Genomic DNA, 20,492 nt, shown 5'->3' with positions numbered 1-20,492 from the left:
GGCACTCGAACACCAAGGCACTCTGAGGAGACAGTAAATAGTAATGGTCCTCGAAAATGAAGCTCAACAAATGCATATTGCATACCGAACTGAATGGAAACTTAAAATGAAGCAAAACAAATACATATTGAATACAAACTAGATGGAACATAAAATGAAGCAACATGAAGGCATATTGCACAACTAATTTATTAAAACCTTGAAGTTAAGCATATTAAATATTGAATTGAACAAATCTTTATGGGCTAAGCAAGTAACAGAGGATTGGCCAAGTGCCCATGTGCAAACAAATTACAGAAAAGGGCACAAGTGTGACAGAGCGCCATACAAAGGTGGGGAATGAACCAAACCCCCAAGTGAACTTTTGATGAGTGAATGCAGTGCTGCAAGGCCAAAGACTGTCAAGAGGTGTATGACATGTGATGGCAGGACCAGAGGGCAGACAAAGAGAAGACAGAGGAGTGTAAATCAGCACATAAAGCCAATAGGCTGATAAGGAGGAATTAAGTAAAGGTGACTTGTTGCACAGGAGCAATTACCAAAGAACCTGTGTGGGCTGAAGAGCTCAGGGATCCTGGTTGCGTGACCTGTGATGAGTGGACCGTGTGTTCTGACAACTGCGCCTAGACCAGTGAGCTCTGAATGCTGAAAACCAAAGACATTGTGAAACAAACCAATGAAAGCACTGTAAATGAACTGGTAAGGTACTCCAGAAGGAGAAGTGGGTCAGTTGGACCTTGTGTGAAACCTTTTTAAAGTACTGAAGCAGGTATAAGTGGTGAAGTTAGTCTTAGGGAAGTGAACCGTGATACTTGAGAACCCGTACATGCTGTCTTGAGAACATACCTCAATACATTTTGTGTTTGAACTGTGTTGCTTGGAACTTGAGGAAGGGACCCCGAAAATTGTTTAAAACTGTATTGCCTTGAGCTTGAGAAAGGCAATCTTGATACTTTTGTGGAACTTTCTTAGACTTGGGGAAGGGGTGCTGAAAGAGAGCTGCGAAAAGTTCAGGACTTTGAGTTGAACACTGTTTCTTGTATTATTGACATCCCTACACTTTGTTTAGCTTTTGGTGTGAGGGCAAGTATAGGTTTTGGACACAGACAGACCTTTAAGTTGAACTCTTTGACTCAGACTTTCTTTAGTTTCGTTCAGGAAGAGAAATCCCACTTTAGCATTGGGAGAGTCAGGCCTTCTACCATCCTGACGTTTGATTTAATAAAGTATTTTATTTAGAACTTTAAGTCTGTTGTATATGTCTTGCTTCATGATGCCTTCACAGTTTGTATACACAGAAGATTGTTTTAAATACCAGATTTAAGTTGATACAATATAAGGTCTTGCTCCACTGTGCCTATCTCCCTTACACCAGATGAAGTTCGCCAGATCAGTGGAGTGGACGGAAGGTGCCCTGGATGTAAGGGCATGGATGCTGACATTTTGCATATGATATAGGCTTCACTGAAACATACTGCGAATAGGTGACAGACATGATGGGCCAGATAAATGGGCGAGTGGTGCCTTGTGAGTTACTATGTTGTATGTGCTCGCTTCATGCAATAGGAAGTGTGGCGACAAGGAATTGAGAGACGGACTAAGTGGTGCCATAGTGATCGGTATAAACCTTTATTTTAAAGTAAAAGATAACCCTATCAGTCCTTAACTCTAATGGGGTTTCCCTACCTAGACTAAAGAAACTCTGTGCTCATCAGCAAGTCTGTGAAAGTCAAAATTAAAAGGTACCGTCCCAGTCCAAAAACATCTAAGCTATCCCTGTCACTACAAAAACAACAATATAGGCCTCTGATCGTGATCCAGGAGAATGACTCCCTTCTCCTGGATGCAAAGTGTCGCAAAGATGCCAAGTCTTCTCAAAATAAAAATTCCAAGCTTTTCACGACAACCAAAACAGTACTACAGGATCCTCATGCGGCTATGGGAATGACTCCCTTCTCCTAGCTGGCTCCCCAATGTCCTTTATAGACTTCAGTAAAGCTTGTAATTCTTTCTTTCTACACAGACTTATGTTTCTTTATGCTGTTTTTTCTGTCCCCACTAGGATGACAAAGTTGCTCTCGACTCTCCAGCTCAACACTCTTGTGGTACTACTCAGGGTATTGTGCTACAAAGGGATTCACTACTTCATGATATACAGTCTTGAATCTTCCTGGCCCCCTCCCAGGTGTGTACTTGTTCCCGTCTCCCAGGGAACTCTTCATTAGCTTCGTCAGGGGTTGCAGGCTCACTCTCTCTGTGTCGGCTTCTTCTTTCATGCTACTTTCTCTGCGGCCAAATACTGTTGGCGGTCCCAGCGCTGTTGTTGGACCATTCAGTCCACCCACGACAGGTCACGCCTCCACCACCACCACAGTCTGCACTCGACTACGCAGCTTTGCTGTTGGCTACAGTAGGGGGTCTCGGCACCATTGTCGGATAGATTGGTCCACCCGCTAGAGATTGCGCCACCACCTTTTCGTTCCTCCAGGTTTACTCTACCAGTTCCCAACTGACTTACAAGACACTTCGCAGATGTCCCACTGTTCGTCTCTTTAACTTTGGAGACGTGCCTCACTGCAGTCCGCCAAAGCGCAAGAAATGCCTTACAGGCTTCGATGCGGCCACCACGCTCTCTGGGTCTCTTTCTGGGTGTACAACAGCTCTCAGCATAGTAAAACTGCACTTTGAACGGGTCAGAAAACGACGAAGAACGTAGTCCTTCTTTGCTGTTCAGTTTAAAAAGCGGGGACTGCCCCAGCACGTCAGTCAAACTTGTAGTACCTAATCGAGCATTCCTCCTGCTCGATTGTAGCATTCTCAAGCTCTTATTCAGCCATGTAGCTATTACATCAGGCTGTTGTGTTATTGCAGAATAACAAATAGTTTCGGTCATGATTTTATCTGTAGAAGTTTCAGGCATTAACATCAGCCTGCAAAGTTGAGGTTTAAAGGGACTGTGTCTCACACTCGCATCCTTATCCCCACCAGTGGAGTTCTTCTCAGTGAGATTCTCCCGTTCAATGCATGCATGTTCAAATCCTTGAGGTTTCAGCTAGGATCAATGAGCACACAGCCTGTGGATTCACTTCCAAAATGGGGAATTCAATGGGAAATGGAGTCCTTCCGCTACTTAAGAATCACTGTTTTCCACAAATTGGTGGAGACCTTTATGTTTAATACTGGGAAGGCACTGTCCAACATAGGGGGCTCTATAAAAGTTTGGAAATCCCTGCCGCTCACTCTGATGGGGAGGATAGCCCTGTGCAAAATGGTGATTCGACCCAGGGCACTTTATTATTTTATTAATATCTGGTATACGATCAAGAAAATATTCTTTAAAATGCTGGATACCAATATAGGGTGAACTACTCTGGGGTTTGAATAGGAGAAGGGTGGCGTTAACCACCCTGCGGAGGTCATACATAGAAGGGGGACTTACCTTGCCAGATTATGAGGCCTATTATGCAGCAGCCCCGCTGCAAACAGTCTCCAACTGGGTAGACACACGGGAGGGGGACTTAAAACATCTATTAGGGAATTTCCCAACACATAGGAAAGGGATCGAACTATTGTGGGACCCGATCATAGCTGTGGGAAAGAGTGAGATATACACAGTAAGAAGGGAAATTTGGAAACAGATATGAGGGAAATTACAGAACCCCCAACCGTATAACCCGGGCTTGCCATTGAGCTTTGACCTTGTACAAAGGGGAATATTGACTAACATAGATTGGTCCAGATTATGGCGCAAAGGGTGCACAAAACTGGGGGCTCTCTATGAAGGAGGGAAACTGCTGCCATTCCAAGAATGGCGCCAACGGTATGATATAACCAAAGGGGCTTTCTTGAGTTAAACCTGAATCGTGAAAAGAATAGCTACCCTGTGGGAGGAGACTCCGGAGGAACCAGAACATAGCTCCCCTATGCACCAGATGCTAAATGCCAAACGCAGCAGAGGACTTATCTCACGCCTGTCTCTGCAGATGGGGGAACAAAAGAAACCTCTGGAATTAGCCGGTAAGGCCAAATGGAACGGGATGTTGGGAGAGTGATACCCGAAGAATAGTGGGCCAAGATATGGAAACAAACTCGTAAGGTGCCGAGAAATGCCAGGTGCAGGCTCATACAGTACAATACAATCGATATACACCATCCAGACTCCACATGATTAACCCACAACACACACATACCTGCCCTAGATGTAAAGAGTCCTCAGCGGGCTTTTGGCATATGATTTGGGATTGCCCTAAAATCAGAATATTCTGGAGAAAGTAATGAGAAAGACCAACTCCTGGGCCCACAGCGAATACACTTGCACAACTGAAACGTGGATTTGGCGGATAATATCCGGTGGAAAGAGAACTAAAACAAAGGAAAATAGTGGCTTTCCTGCTCATATTAGCTAAACGCAGAATTGCCATCTCGTGGAAAAACCCAAAGGGGACCATCGACTCTGTTCTGGTTGAAAGATGCACATCGTTGGGGGATGGCAGAGATGGAATTACTCATAGATCACGCCCCAACAGAAGCAGGGGAGGAGAGGGAAATGGATTGGGGACAAATGCTGCTGACTTACGCCCACCATGATGGGAGACATAGTGGAATGGACCTACCGAGAACCAAATACTAGTACGTACTAGAAATTATACTAGATACATAGGCTTTGATCTGTATTACTGCTATCAATTAAACTGCCTGCGCCTGAGGAGTGAACAAGCACAAAGTTTTATAGTCCTGCATGTTGGACTGGAACATTTTAGGTGCATGTTGAATATTCTAGGTGTACAGTGTAAGGTTTGAAAAGTTTAGTACCCAAGTAAAGTTTGATACACTGTTATATTGTATGCATTTGCTGGAATTGTAATGGTAATATGTGCTGTCAGTACTTTATCAATAAACAAATTTAAATTAAAAAATAAAAATCCTAGACAAGCTTTATTACAAATGAGAAAACCAACCACATAGTGGATGATAGGGTGTACAACCCACACTGAAGGCTATTGAGCCGAGGTCTTTTCGCTCCGCTTCACATTTTGAGTGCACAGTACAGAGGCACTAAATTGTGGGTCTGCACCCCACTTAGATATTGTAACTATTTGTTTCTGATAGACCAAATGGTCAGCACAGTGATCAAAATACGAAGTGCCTGCTCAGATTTGAAGATAACACGTTTGATAAGCCCTTTACTCTTGGGATTGTGAAAAAATGGGGATTCTATATCTGACACTATACCACCAGTAACACCCCCTTTAATGTTTCCTGTTGATGCTCCTTTATAAGGCCAGTATGTAAGGCCACTTGTCCTCTCTGCCAGTGCAGTGAAGATCCAGACCCCTCAGCTCCCCCCCCCACTCCCGAGACCCTCCAACTTTCCATCGAAATAAGGATCCATAGACGACAGCAATCCTCTTAAAATGGCCACCAGAAGCTTTCTCGGATTGCCTCTAAGCTGCTCCTGCAGCCTCCTACCTGATTGGTCACCTGCCTCTGAAAGGAAAAAACTAGCATCAATCCGGATGGCAAGGCCAGTATGTAAGGCCACTTGTGCTCTCTGCCGGTCTCCGCCGGGTCCGCCATGGCGTTGTAACAAAAGTCTTCCCATCAATCATGGTTCCCAGTCTTGGCCAATCAAGTACCTCCAACGCCGCCTCGCACGGCAGGTAAGATTACTCTACCTCTTCTCCATTCCAGCCCCTTTTATCTACCTTCCCGCTGCCCCCTTTCCTCCTCTTAATTCGGATATCTGCATGTGCCATCAGCACCCTGCGTGCCTCTATTCCTCGCACTATTAGCTCGGAGTGAGAAGGACAGATGACTTTTTGCAGCCAAATACTGTAAAACTATAGCTATAACAACTTTGACTGCCGCTTTGAGTTGGACTTTAAACATATCTTGTGTGAAATGCAGTCATCAACCTTGCAGCGTTGTGCTGTACCCTGAGACACTCCTTGTCTGAACTCCAGTATTTTTTGACCTTGCAGCTCTGTGCTGCTACTAAAACATATCTTGTCTGCTTGCTTACTTGATGTAGCCTCTTACTCCATGAAACGATCTCTGACAGTACGCCTGCACTGTATGAAATGTACCTATACTTGCACACTCAAAGCAGCCCCCATAACATGAGGCAATGCATTGCCAGCTTTGTTCTTGCATACCTTACTTTGTCCTCTAAGCATGTATGCATGCCTGAAGTAGCCCCCTGTAACATGAGTTGAGGCTTTGCCAGCTCTGTGCCTACATAGCAACTTTGCCCTATATGTATGCCTGACGTAGGCCCGTAACATGAGGTGAGGCTTATCCAGGCTACTCATGCTCACATACCTATTTTTGACTGTAACCAATATGCTTATTTTACCTCAAGATCTGTACTTTGCACTTTCTGTAACTAACACCTAGATGCCTTGTGGTTTTGTGCGCTGATATAAATGCAAAAATAAATAAGTGCAATTCATGATCAACCATCACCAACTTGAACTGTTGAGTGTCATAACAAGCTTGTTATACCGACTATTAGCAATTATTTTATTAATACGGTGATGTAATTGATTATTGTATAACTCTGCTACTCTAATCTGTAAAGGTGAAAATTCATATCGGTCACTTCAGTGTTTTGCCTGGTGCGGTCAGACAGCATAGAACAGAGCCCATGTGGAGAAGGAGAATTTCCTACATGTTACACTTATTTTCTATTGACAGTATCCTCCCTAATTTAACATGTTCATCCATCCTTCCCTTGTAGGAGAATGAAGTGTCATGGTGGTATATTAGCTGTGCAAGTATATCCTGGGTAGCTCTAAGGCCTTTATTGTAATTCAGTTAACATCATTACTGTCTACCTAGCGACTTCAATGTATATTTCAAAGTGAATTTCCTGTTGAAACAACGTTTTTCTAACGATTTTGTATTGGCTAAGTGCTTGATTAACCATCAAATGTGATTTGATTTTTGGGCCAATGTTCCAGCTCTGAGGTTAATAATATGCATTGTGCTTGATAAAATACATGTGCCTTATTGTATTTTCAATGTTTAGGATGAGTTGACGACAACCAAAAGAAGCTATGAAGACCAATTGAGTATGATGAGTGATCACCTTTGCAGTATGAATGAAACATTATCCAAACAAAGGGATGAAATTGATGCATTAAAGATAGCTACCAAGGTATGCTGTTCTTAATAAAAAAAGTGTTTTTATTATTATGTCAGCTATCCTTAGGCAACCTCTAACTATCGCAGTCATGCCCTTTCTGCTGTGCACACCAGTATATTCTACAGTGACTTCACCAAGGTTATATAGGTGCTAATCGATTCTTGTTTACCAACCCTGTTACAATGAAATAGATATATGAACAATTGAAAGATAATTTCACTTTGGACATGATTGTTGTAATCACGTTTCATAAGCAATTTGATTTATTTGACAATGATACATTAGGCAATCCAGGTCAGTGGAATATAGAAGATACATCTACATTAATAACAAGGCATTACAGCTGTCACTTTTTTATGGTAAAGAATTACTCTTCACCAGGTGCTGTTAACTCTTGATGTGTTCCCAAACAAACTAACAAAAGAGAGAGTAACAGTAGTTCACCTCTGAGCATGAGCTAAATATGATTCATAAGAACTTCCAGTGTTTCAAGAATCATTTTCATGTAATTCCCAAATCTTAGATGAATTTCAGGGTTGACATCTGGATGTAAACCTTTTGTTTCCTCCATGCAACGTTGTACTGTATGTCCCTCTACCAGTGATATGGCAATATGAATGTTTTTTCCATGACATTATTTTCTATGTTGTCATGTTGTCTATTCTTTTTCCCTGTGTGTTTCAGCCAAGAATGATGCACCACCATGACAAATCTGGAGTTGTAGGGTGAGCACTAAGGATTTCACCCCACAACAACTTTTTACAACTCCTGTTAGCGCATGCATCAGCTGTTTTGTAGAAGTTTGTATTGAAGTGAACGCACACATCTTATCAGTCCCAAGTAACTCACATCTTCAGCATCAAGGAGAATAAACTGGTTACGTAGTGGTAGCATATGTTGTTAGGGTTTGATTTTTAAGCGTCAACAGCAATGCTGTTGCCACTTTATGTAGTTATAGGAAACTTTTTCTGAGACAAGTTGAAAGCCAGTGGGTTGGGCCATAAACATCATTACATTGCTTACCCTACTATTACATGGGGCATAAGGATATGTGCCGCATTTCGTCAGTGGTGCGCGATATAAATTCCAGTAGCATAACCTCACATTTAAGTTTGAGCTATTTTTTTGTTTCTTCTGTGGTTGTCAACCAGGAAGTATACTGGGGTTGTCAAACTGAGATTCTGTAAACTGGGTGCATACTACATTTGTCAAATTGGAAGTATACCAGGAATGTCAGAGTAGGAGTAGTATACTGCAGTTGTCATATACTAAGTTACCAGCATTATAAAAACTGGGACGGTTAACTGGATTTTACTGGATTGTCAATCTGGGGGTATACTTGAAATCTGCAGATATTCTATACTGTGCTTCAGAGCGACTTTTGACATATCCCTCTCTTTTTACTCGCACGCAATGGTCATATCAGTTTATTGTGCTGCTACTTTGCCACCAAAATGTTCCTGATATGTGGCCCATACACACGTGCCAGTCTGTATCTATTTGTCATTCCACAGAGCCTTTGGAATATAGGGATCCCTGAGGGTGAGCATCATATACTATATAATAAAAGGCTAGATGTATGTTTGTGCGAAGCCATCCTGCCCGCTTTGCCTGTTATCACTGCTAGAGGGAGCTGTTGCCTTACTATACAGCAGTAAGACTTCAAGTTTACAGGCAAACAAAATGTGTATTTCATGTTCTCACTGCTAGAGAGAGCTGTCGCTTTATGCATACAACAATAAGACTTCAAAGTCATCTTCCAGGCGAAAGAAATGTGTATTTCAACAATGATGACATACAATTAGCTGCAGAAAAGGCCCAAGACAGCGATACCACTTTAACATCATACTTCAAATTGCATACACTAAGAAAATATATACATTAAAAAATATATATATATAAACAGAAATTCATTTGATTAAGCACCATTTCTCTAACAAAATAAATTACTTTTTTTAAATGTACTTATGTATTATGTAATTCTTCATTATAATATTTCTTGGTATTTATTATTATATCAATATTATACTTCTACTTTTTAAACATTATGTGACTTCTATTTATTTTATGATCTCATGCCTACTTCGAATCATGCTGTACGTTAATTGTATTACTGTCATGGGTATCAGGCAGGTAGTTGGGGCAAGCTGGGTGGTGGAGGCTTGGCAGGCCTGGCATATGCACACAAAGAACCCATAACAAATCCCTCCTTTCATTTCTTCCTAGTGCTTGTAGTAACTTCCTGGTTACCACTTCCTGTTGCCAAACAGGAAGTGCATGATAACTCATGAGCTCTCTAGTGTTTGGGTGTGGCTGGCTGTATAAGCCACACCCAAGATACTTCCAGTGCTTCGAATTGCTTACTGTGAGCTGTATCAGCAGCACACTTGCCGTGCTCTGGATCAGCCAGCATCTGCTTACCTGCTCCGGATCATCCTGCTTCTTCTTACCTGCTCCGGATCATCCTACTTCTACTTACCCACTCTGGATCATTCAGCTTTAGCTTACCTGGTTCTTACTCCACGCTGCAGCTATTTCCAGTCAAAAGGGGACTTCTACACCGGCACCTGTAAGAACAAAGAAGAACAGCGTTAACACACGCACATCAGTAATGCTGTGCATGCTCACCGAATCTTCCCGCAACGCTGGAATCCAGGTTAGTTGCACGAGCGCACAAACCCCTGTAAGAGAGAAGAGACATTATTCATTGTGCTTGCTCCAATAACGCGGGCACTTATTTCACTGCACTCTCTCTCTCTACGCGGTGCATACCTACCAAAAGCCTCTGTGCAAACTTACCTAACCACCAAGTCTCCAGTAGCGCTGAACCCAGACTCGAGGCGCTAATACCACATCATTTCTCCTGTAAAAGAAAGGGAGAGACATTACCAGGAGCGCTCGAATTGAAGGCGCTGCGCAAACCTACCAGCAGCTAGCTTCTACATGCAGCGCTACTCACCCACAAAAATACCGGCAAACAAAGACAATACGGACAATTTTGGACACTCGACATTCTCCACGCAACGTTCACTTGTGGGAAGGACTTTCTAGCCAGTGAAGAAACTGGTGCCTTGAACTCTCGGTCTCGCTGTGAAGGCATAAAACAGCGTTTGGCATCTGAACTCGCGTCCCTGCAAATGCATGATGGAGTGCACACCCTACTAAAGATCAAGGTATTCCTCCGGGTGAAACAGGGGAAGTGAAGACTCGGGGTCAAGGGAGGCTTGTCCATCACTCCTGCAGAGACACAGGTGAGTGTGAAAATTACTCTGAAGTCTCTCAACATTATATATTTGAGTCCAAAACCCCTTAAGTGGAATCCAAGACAATGAGGAGCAGCTACAACAATTGGCAGTATACACTATGTTGAACTTTCAACCGATTCTGTGAGATTTTGTTTGAGGTTACTACTCCTCCATTTAAGAAGAGCAAGATCCTTTACAAAAGAAATGGTTTTCTAGTAACATAAATTATGTTAAAATACACCACAAATAATATATTTACACTCTGAAAATGTCTTCATTTATGCGCATTAATGTTCCACTGGTTTTGAATCATTGCCCAACCCAGGACTCAGAGGCGAGTATTCTGCAGAGCAAATTCTGCAAAAACAGTTCCAGCATAGTGATACAGACTAGGTAATTACAGGCTTCTTTCCAAGGTGTGGTTTACTGGATTTGGTGCCCAAGCGCTTAAACCCTGAGCCAACAAAGGCCGCCACAATTGAAAAGAAGAACAAAAGACGAGGGAGCTTGTGAAGATGGAACCTGGAGGCTCAATTGACAAAGAAGGGTGAGAAGAGAACCCAGAAGAAAATAATCCTAGCACAAGGATAATGGCTGTGGGGGCACCCGCTGATGTCACAAAAAGCAAATGAGGAGTGGTATTGTAGTCCTAACCCCCTCCCAGGCGGAGGTAGCTTTCAGCACGAAGGCAGAAGTCCCTGGTGGTAAACAGCATGAAGAAGCAGTAAACGACCCTGAAAAACAGATCTAGCTCAACCCTGTGCATGTGGGGAGTCAGCAGGAGAACCCGCGGAGCCCAGACTAAACCTCCAGGAGCAGAAACCCCTGTCCCCGATATGCCCAAATCACTGCACCCAAGGATTAACATTTTTAAAAACTGCAGCAATCTTTGTGAAAACTCCTTCAGCAGGTCAGTGTTAGGCAGAAACCTGTGCAGTTCCCTTAGGGACCACTGCAAAAGGCTTAAGACTACAGGTGTTGGCAGTAAACCCAATTGGTAGCAGTCTGTACCACCCAGATTTACCTGGTAGCTGTGGCTGAGCAGCTAGACTTCTCTCAAGAAGAGTTAGACAGTATATATAGTATACACAATAGGTACAGAGATACAGTAGCACAAGCAAACACTGACCAGAGCTTTGGTGTAAAAGTATATCATATTTATTTAAGACACACTTGTAAATTACACTAGCACAAAAAGAGGTAGGTAAATTCAACACACAGTCACTATTATAGATATACAACCCTGATTACCTATTAGACAAGTCTTATTGAGAAACACCACTTATTTTCAGACAGAGGTGAGCGCTTAACCTAAGATGGCACTCTAATATGTTATTAAAAAAGGGAGGGAAAAGGCAGAGTTATGAAAGCACACAATTGCAATACTTTTAAAAGAACCACAGTGAGGCAGGTTAGGCAAAGTCTACTGGAGAGCAAGGAAGTTCAAATGCCAGGCCCACTCTTAGAGAGAGCAAGCAAAATGTGTCCAGGATCACACAGTGGGGTTATGCCCAAAGAGTCTTTGTAGATAGTTCAAAAAAAGATGAGATCAAGTCAGGAAAAGTTAGTCAACAGGCCCCAGGCTAACCCAGGTTAGAAAGTCGAGGATTTACTGTCACCCTGAACGATCTGTCGCAAGGGAAGCCAGGCGGGACACAGTACCTGAAATGGGAAGAACGCTCCAGCGGGGGCAGTTGTTCCTGGCAGCGGGTGCAAGTTGGTGTTTCGTCCAGAGGAAGAGGAGGTCTCGACGTGGAGGAAAGATGAAGGTCGTTGCACTGCCAGGGAAGAAACCAGCCGCGGAGTTCTCGGGTTAAAAGATACTACCCTTTCATTTGCGGTAGTGGTAAACCGTGGTATCCCGGTTGCCGGGGTGCTTGGCACAGGCAAGGCAGCCACGAGATGATCCAGGAAGGCGAAAAGACGGGCAAACTGGTTATCCCCAGCAGTCAAAGGAAGAAGACTCTCTGAACTGGAGATCTCCTATGTCGTCGGGAAAAGTGGTGAGACGGTTGAGCAGGGCTCCACCGGTGGTGTCGTTGTTGCAGGTCGGCTGGGCTTCTCCCTCCTCGGATTCTTTAGGTCCTGTGGCGACTTCTGAAGTTCCAGTCCCCAAAGCCCTGCTTTTATGCAGAAAACCCCCATTCATCAGTCCTAGCTGTCACTGAAACATGCTAAGTGGTGAGCCGGGCGGCTCACCACTGGGCCAATCACACCGGAGTGCGACTTGAGTTGCCAAGGCAACTCAGTCCAGGGTGTCTAAACCCCGTCCCACACCCCCTGTGGTACCCAGACAGAGTGGTACCAACCAGTGAATTTATATTAATTTAATAAACCGGCGGTATGTTCGAGGGTATATTAAAAAGTGGTAGCCTCGAACAATGGGAAAATCCCATAGGAATATATTTGCGGTAGAATATAAAAAGTAGTATCCACTGCCACCAGCCAAAACTCGGTTGGGTTGGGACTGGACAGTGCCCCCTCGAACAACAGACCCCGGGGCAATTGAATTGCCCCGACCAGTACGTCCACAATATGATGGTTTGTACTGGTTCTGTTCACAATTTAAGACTAGTAAAGCCAATGGTGACTTTACATGCCCTGGGAGACAGTAGTCAGTCCCAGGGTATGGAGTCTATGTTTGGGGGGTCATTACGGCACCCCTGGGTTACTGCACGGAGGGTGCTGTGTAACCCACATACCAAAAACACATGAAGCCCTATGGGGTAAAGGACCCCATAGTCCATAAAACACATACAAAGTCAAAGGAACACCTCAAATCATGTCTAAGAGTGGGAGAAAAAGAGTCTCACTCTTAGCAGGAGAAAAAAATAAACCCCAAAAATCCAGCCAAGCTGCTGGGGGACTCACTAGGTTTGGGAAATTAGCCTTTACAGAGAACTCTCCCCATCAGTCAGCAGATCTGCTTCATCCAAGTTCCAGAAGAAAGCCAAGCGAGTGAGCAAGGACCAGGTAATGCCTTAAGTACAATTGTAAAAAGAGGCTGTCGAAAGGCCAGTCCACCAATTGCTAGGGAGGGCTGGGGGCAAAGGGTCAGATGACCAACCATACTGCTAAGTCAGTAGCGCTGCTACTTAGCCTAGACCACCCTCACAGAAAGTGAGAGGGGAGAGCCTAGAGTCCTACATTGGTCTAAACCAGTTAGAACCAATATGGAGGGTGCCATGTGGGCTCACAAAGAGCCCACAAATTTAGAATGGACATTTGTTTGCCCACCTTGTGATTACCCTTAACAAAGGGAGCCCTAAAAACAAAATGAATGGGAGCAGGATTTAAAAATAACACATTGGTGGTACCCCAATGGCTACCTTAAAAGTACATTAGAATACCAATGCCGTAAAATGTCTTGCACCTCTGGTGCTGCCAAAACGAAAGTATAGTTGCCACCAACCTACTCCCTAAAACCAATGTGGGTTGATAAAATAACCCTAGGGTAATAATGGGGGTGGCTTAGGAGGTGAACCAATACCATATACCGTAAGGAAATAAGGAAAAAAGGTTTATAATAGTAGGGGGCAAACATATCTACGGCCATTAAATATAAATCTTTAATCCAAAAAATGGGATTAAGCAAAACTTTCTGGGACACTATAATCGCCAAAAAGAAGAATTCTGTCTCAACACATACTCTGTCCACAATGTGCATGGGCTTCCTTTTGTTAAAGTAGGTTCAGACATGCCTCTTGGCCAGAGCATTGTTGTACAAAAGGTTATAACACTCACCTGGGACATAAGCAGCCGCAGCCACAGCCACCAATGATCACCTATTTTTCCAAGTATTATTTTAGTAATGTTATTGTCATCGCACATGTCCATCAGATGTACTCATGGCTTTAGTAGCATAGATGAACTGTGAAAGAGTTTTACGTATATAGTCTTACCACCTGTCAAAGTTCAGCCTCTGGTATGTGCCTGTGCTCTTTTTTTTTATATTTGCTCAATTAAGCATCTTAGAGGCACACCATTCTATATTCTAGCAATAGACGGTTTTTATCAAGTGTTGAGCAACTATTTTTGTAGAAACCTCTCCACCCTGCACTGCCTAATATTTGTGGCAGAAGACATAAGTTTCAAGTGTTTCCAACTTGGCCAAAATAAACAGAGTTTAATTTCATGTGGAAACACTTTTTAAACCCCTACCGAAGAATGCAATGCTTAGTTTTAAATACAATACTATTGCTTGCCTCGTTCTCGTCAACCTTTTCATAGTCCTAGTATCTTTTTTAAGAGATTGAATTTACAGCCACTGGCAAGCCTTTTACATCTATGTTCACACAATATGTGGCACTGGTGGGTTCTGATATTTAATCTTCAGTATTTTTTAGAATTGTAAAAGTAAAGTTACATGATCACTGCCAGACACACTCCGAGATGTTGAGAAAGAGGAAGGAGCAGCCTTACAGTTTATCGGTGCCACGCATTGACAAAGCAATAGCTCAGGCTTTTAAATACCGGAACCTTTTTATCTGCTGGGCATGAAGATCTGTTTTGTGTACTATTGTGCTAGACTATGTGTGGGAGGGGGGGGCGCTGTTGAGCAGCCAGCAAGATGGCCGCTTATCTTACGAGCTCCGTGGCCCGGGTGCTACATATCCACTTCGATCAGCGGTGCTTCGTACTTGCGGTAGACGAGACCACAGGCATTCTACTGCCCACCGCCTCTGCTGCACCCTGCCTGGTTTTCGGGCGAATACGGACCTCGGAGGTCACCCGGCGACCGTTGGAGGCCTGCAGGCCGCTCTGCTTCATCTGGGGCCCAACCCCCCTATCGGCCGCAGGGGCTGCTCGCCTGTGGCTTGGGCGCGCCGGCCTGGGGCTTTGCCATCGCCCCCCTTCTCCGCCCTCCCTCCCCGGACTATACCGCCGGCGACTCCTGTGCGGCGCTTCCAGCTCTCAGCCGCGGCCCTCTCCCCCCTCGAGGAGCGTCGGATCTTGGATCCTTAGGTCTCCCGGAGCGGCTCCTCTCGCCGTCTGCTCCTGCCTTGGGTGAGGACGCGCTGGACGTGGTGGGGGCTGCCGGAGCGGCCCCCGCGTTATCTCCTCCTGTGGACTCCATCCTGCTGCCTCACCGACCGTTCTTTCTGGTCCCCTGTTGCGGCTGCACGGGGCCCTCCCCGAGTCGGCGGCGCTTCCATTTGCGTCCCGCTCACCCGGTGAGACCGCAGGCTTTCTACTGCCCACCACCCTGCTGCCATTGGAGGCCTGCGGGCCGCGCTGCTTCATCTGAGGCCCATCCCCCCCATCGGCCGCGGGGGCTGCTCTCCTGTGGCCTGGGCGCGCCGGCCTGGGGCTGTGGCATCGCCCCCCTTCTCCTCCTGTGGACTCCATCCTGCTGCCTCCCCGGGTCGGCGGCGCTTTCATCTGCGTCCCGCGCCCCCAGTGGAGCGGGCCGTGCCCCGCGCCGGCCTGTCGCGGATCTATCGCCGCCCACCCCCTGCCCTTGGGTGGGTGCGACGCTGCAGGCCCTGTGCGGGCACAGAGAACTACGGGACACTGTGGGGGCCGCTGGGGCGCCCCCCGCACGGATACCATCAGAGCGCACCGGCTCCGCCACCCGCTACCTGGCTCTCCTGCGGCGGCTTGGAGGGGTGGCTATGCCGTGGCCTCCCCGTCGCTGGCTCCGGCTGGGGTCCTGGATATTACTGTTGCAGATCGACAGCCTGCTTTGGACTGGATGTGCACCCAATCTGCGGTCTGTTGGGCCCCGAGGTGAGGAGGGGGTATTAACTGGCTACAGTGCACTGCGCCCATCTGCTCTGCCTTATCCCTGGCCTTCGCCTGTTCTTTTCATGGAATTGTAATCGCCCCCCAGGCTAGCCAGGCTCCCCTGCGACTGCTCTCCTTTTGCTGGTGCCGCCCTGCACTAGCTTCATCTCCTCAAGCTACATGCCTACTACCCACGCACCACGCTGCTCCTCGATACTCGCCCCCCTCTGCCTGACTCCCCTGCTCAGGGTCGGGAGCCACTGAGTGCTGTCCCCCCCGGACCATACTCCCACCCTGACTCTTGGCTCGACCACTGGAAGGGGGCTCATACCCCCTGAGCACATCGGTTTGGGTGGACCTTTGCCTCTTCCTCCCAGGCGGATACTGACCCAGCTCTGACTACGGGCCCTGATCCTTTCTAAACCCCCTGGCCCCCATTGCTGCCTTTCAACGAAGCGCTTGCTGTTCTTATCAAGGCGCCCTCTAAGGTGTCCGGCAAAGCACCTGGGGCAAACAAGGCGGGAGCGATGGACAAGTTTGCCAAGGCCCTAGCCAAGCAGGACCAGGCCGGGGCCGCCCTTCTGCAGGACGAATCGGAGGCATCCGCATGTCCTCCTCAGCCCGACCTCACATCAATCATGGAGTCTATGGCCAAGAACTTTGCGTCATTTCACGAAAAATTAGATGATATAAATGCCAACGTAGCCTCCCTGCGCACCAAACTGGACCAGCATGGCACTAGGCTGGTTGAGGCCGAGACCAGGATTGGGGCCACCGAGGATGAGGTGCATGTGCTCCAGGATACGGTCTCTGACTTGGTGCGAGATATGAAGCAGATCAAGGCGAAGTGGGATGATTTGGAGTCCAGATCCTGCAGGAATAACATTCTCATCGTAGGGGTTCCCGAGACAGCCCTTAAGGGCAGAATGGAGCCTGCAGTCGAGACCCTTCTGAGAGATCTTCTGGGGGATCCACAACTCTCCCAGTTCTTTACCATTGAGCGCGCCCATCGCTCATTGGCCCCTCGCCCCAAGCCGGGCGACTTCCCTAGACCGATTATAGCCAAGGTTCTCAGCTTTAGAGATCGAGACCACATCCTACGGCTGGCCCGTGAAAGAGGAGAACTGAGACTTGAGTCCCAGGTTATCCGCATCTTCCCTGACTTCTCTGTGAATGTTCAATTGGAGCGCAGGCAATTCAATGGTGTGAAAAAAATGCTAAGAGAGAGGGGGGTGGAATATGCCATGTTATTCCCTGCTAGGCTGAAGCTCACCCACCGTAACAAACTGTACTTTTTCACTGTCCCTGAAGAGGCGGTGAAATTTATTGAGGCACATATTCCTGTTCCGGGCCCCGGGGGGATCCGGTTGAGGAGGGCTGAGTTGGCCTGTCATGCACCTGTTATTTGTGGCATTGCGGTACTACTACCGCACCTGTTATTTGCAATTTCCTTAGAATCTCATTTAGCCTTTTTCTTGTATAATCTCCTACAGTCGTAACTCATGGTGAAACTTTGTGAAATGCATCAGGGGACATTGCTGTATGGTTTACTGAATATAGTACCTGTAATTGGATCCTCTTCCCGCACTCTCTGCTCACTGTATCCTACTGTGTAGTCTCCTCTAAGAACTCAACTTAGGCACCGCTGTACGCTGTTTGGTGCACTCCACCGTTCAATTGTCTTAACCGGGCTCATGGCAACAGCTACCCCCGCTGCAGTTGCAATGCCTTGTTTGGCTTCTTTAGTTCAGCGGCTGTTCCCCTGTTTGGTTTGGGGACTGGTCCAGCCCCGTTGGGCTGGGCGCAAAGGCCATGTGACTCTGGGTGGGTCCTTGGGCACTGCCTTGTTGGGGTTGGCAGTGAGGGAGGGGGGAGGTGTTGTTGTGGGATGTTATAAAAACAAAAATGGCAAGCTGGCGGCAGCCTTTGGTACCACACATTTGGTTGCTGCACAAGTGACCTACGCTCACTTGACAAGGTATGACACGCATTACTCGGATCCCCCCTAAATAGTTACTGAATGGCTATTAGGCTAATGTCCTGGAATATCAGAGGGCTCAGCAACTACACGAAGGCACGTAAGGTCATGGCTTATGTCCAGAGGCACGGGGTCAAAATACTTTTATTACAAGAAACCCACGCCCTCGCTCCACTATCGTCCTCTTTCGCCCCGTCATGGGGCCCCAACAGATTTTACACGTTGTTATCCTCACAATCCAGAGGTGTCCTCGCCTTGATTCACAAGTCCTTGGAGTTCTCCCTCTGCACCAGCCACATAGGTGTCCAGGGTAGATATGTGATCCTACACTGTTTCCTTGCCAATGTGGAGTGCCTTCTGGTCAACACATACGCCTCATGCATTGATACACCCGATTTTTTCGACCACATCCTCGACATTCTCCTTGCCTATGTTGGGGTACCCATCATTTGGGGTGGGGACATGAATCTCATCCTTGATGCCGACCTTGACAGATCCGGTGCGGCACCCAGAACACTGTCCAGGGCTGCTCGCCGCCTCCATGCACACATGCTCTCTGCTGGTCTCGTGGATGCCTGGAGGGCACTTCATCCAATGTCTAAGGAGTTCACATTCTACTCCTCTGTCCACGATAGCCACTCCAGGATCGATCTCTTCCTTCTCTCTGCTGGGTTCATGGGCAAAACTCTCACCACTCATATTCTCCCTCGCACATTCTCTGATCATTCCCCGATCACCTTAGACATCGCCTTGCACCCGGCCCTCCCTCAGCACTCTAACTGGAGGTTTAAGGCTGACGCACTACATGATATAGTCTTTAAGGCTGACATCCTTGCAGATATTACCTTGTTTTTTGATTGCAACAAACGCCATGATACAACTGACGGGGTGAGATGGGAGGCCTTTAAGGTTTTTATTAGGGGCATGTGTATCTCCAGGGAGGCCGGGGTCCTGAAAGATATCAGAAACTCTCTGCGCCGTTCGGAGTCCAGACTTGGGGAGCTGGAGCGCAAGTATGCGGCCACCCCCTCCCCACCCACACTGGCGCAGATTAGAGCTCAACTAGACAACTTCGAGTCCCTCGCCCAAAGCGAGATAAGATACCTTGCTCGCCCTATTGCTGCCCGTAAGTATGGTGAGGGGAGAGACCAGGACGCACCCTTGCCCGACTTGTTCGGACTGAGGGAGATGGAGCCCGAATTGACAGTATTGTTGGCAACGACGGAGTGCGACATTGGGCCGACCGGCCCATTCTTGAGACCTTCACAGATTTTTATGCAACCCTTTATGCCCAGAAACCAGAGCACAGCCCGCAGGAACTCGATAACCTCCTTGACCGCATTCCAATGTCCCTTGTGTCCCCGGCCACCAAAGAACAACTAGATGCTCCCTTTACCCTCGATGAGATCACCACTGTCATTTCAGCCCTCCCTAAGGGGAAAGCCCCTGGTCCGGACCGCCTGACTGCCGAGTTCTATCAGGAACATGTTGCTCTACTGGCTCCGCGCCTCCAGGAGGTTTGGGAGGAGTCAATGCGCCTTACCACCCTCCCTCGATCCCTGCGTGAGGCTGTCATTAACGTGCTTCCTAAACCGAGTAAGCCTCTGGATGAATGCAGCTCATATAGACCTCTATCCCTTATCAATACCGATACTAAGATCTACGCCAAAATCTTTGCAAACAGATTCCTCCCTATCATGAAATTCCTGATTCACCCGGACCAGAGTGGATTTGTTCCTGCTCGGTCCACCGCCTTAAACATTTGCCGGCTATTTAATGTCATGTCTAGAATTGACCCTCAAGCCAACGCAGTGGCCGTGACATCAGACGCCCAAAAAGCATTCGACATGGTATCGTGGCAATACCTGTGGGCGGTGCTGGAGAAGATGGGGATTGGCCCTTACATGATGTCCTGTATTAAACTACTATACACTGACCCGGTGGCCAGAGTCCTGGTTAACTCTCACCTCTCGGCTCCTTTCTCCCTCTACAGAGGGACACGACAGGAGTGCCCTTTCTCTCCCCTTCTATTCGCGATGGCCATCGAGCCTATGGCTGATAGTGTACGATACAACCACGTGCGCAAAGGGATTCGCTTGCGGGATACTCCCGAAATTATATCACTTTATGCTGACGATGTGCTTTTGTATATCAGGGACCCCTCAGTTCACCTCGACCCCATCATGCGCGAAATAATAAAAGTTGGTACATTCTCGGGCTTCACCATGAATTACTCTAAATCAGAAATCTTTCCCCTTACACCCGATACCTCCAAACCGGCGTGCAAATTCCCTCTCAAGTGGGCTCCCGAGGGCATCAAATACTTAGGGGTCCAGGTGTCCCTCTCAAAATCCTCCCTATTGACTGATAATTATGGGGCTGCCGCAAAATACGC

The 20,492-nt window shown here is 46.8% G+C and overlaps 1 protein-coding gene across 2 annotated transcripts in view; it reads left to right on the top strand.

Annotated features, from left to right (window-relative positions):
- PPP1R21 (protein phosphatase 1 regulatory subunit 21) overlaps nucleotides 1–20,492 on the top strand; it is a 1,307,116-nt gene that overhangs the window by 1,244,224 nt on the left and 42,400 nt on the right. For both annotated transcript variants that reach the window (XM_069608410.1, XM_069608409.1), the window contains one exon: nucleotides 7,031–7,159. In XM_069608410.1, coding sequence (XP_069464511.1) covers nucleotides 7,031–7,159 — 129 coding nt within the window. The remainder of the gene's footprint in view (nucleotides 1–7,030; nucleotides 7,160–20,492) is intronic.

Source organism: Ambystoma mexicanum, chromosome 4q, assembly GCF_040938575.1.
Source record: "Ambystoma mexicanum isolate Mex_15411 chromosome 4q, UKY_AmexF1_1, whole genome shotgun sequence".
NCBI classification, from domain to species: Eukaryota; Metazoa; Chordata; class Amphibia; order Caudata; family Ambystomatidae; genus Ambystoma; species Ambystoma mexicanum.
Note: the sequence above shows the minus strand (reverse complement) of the source record. Positions and strands in the feature narration are given on the sequence as shown.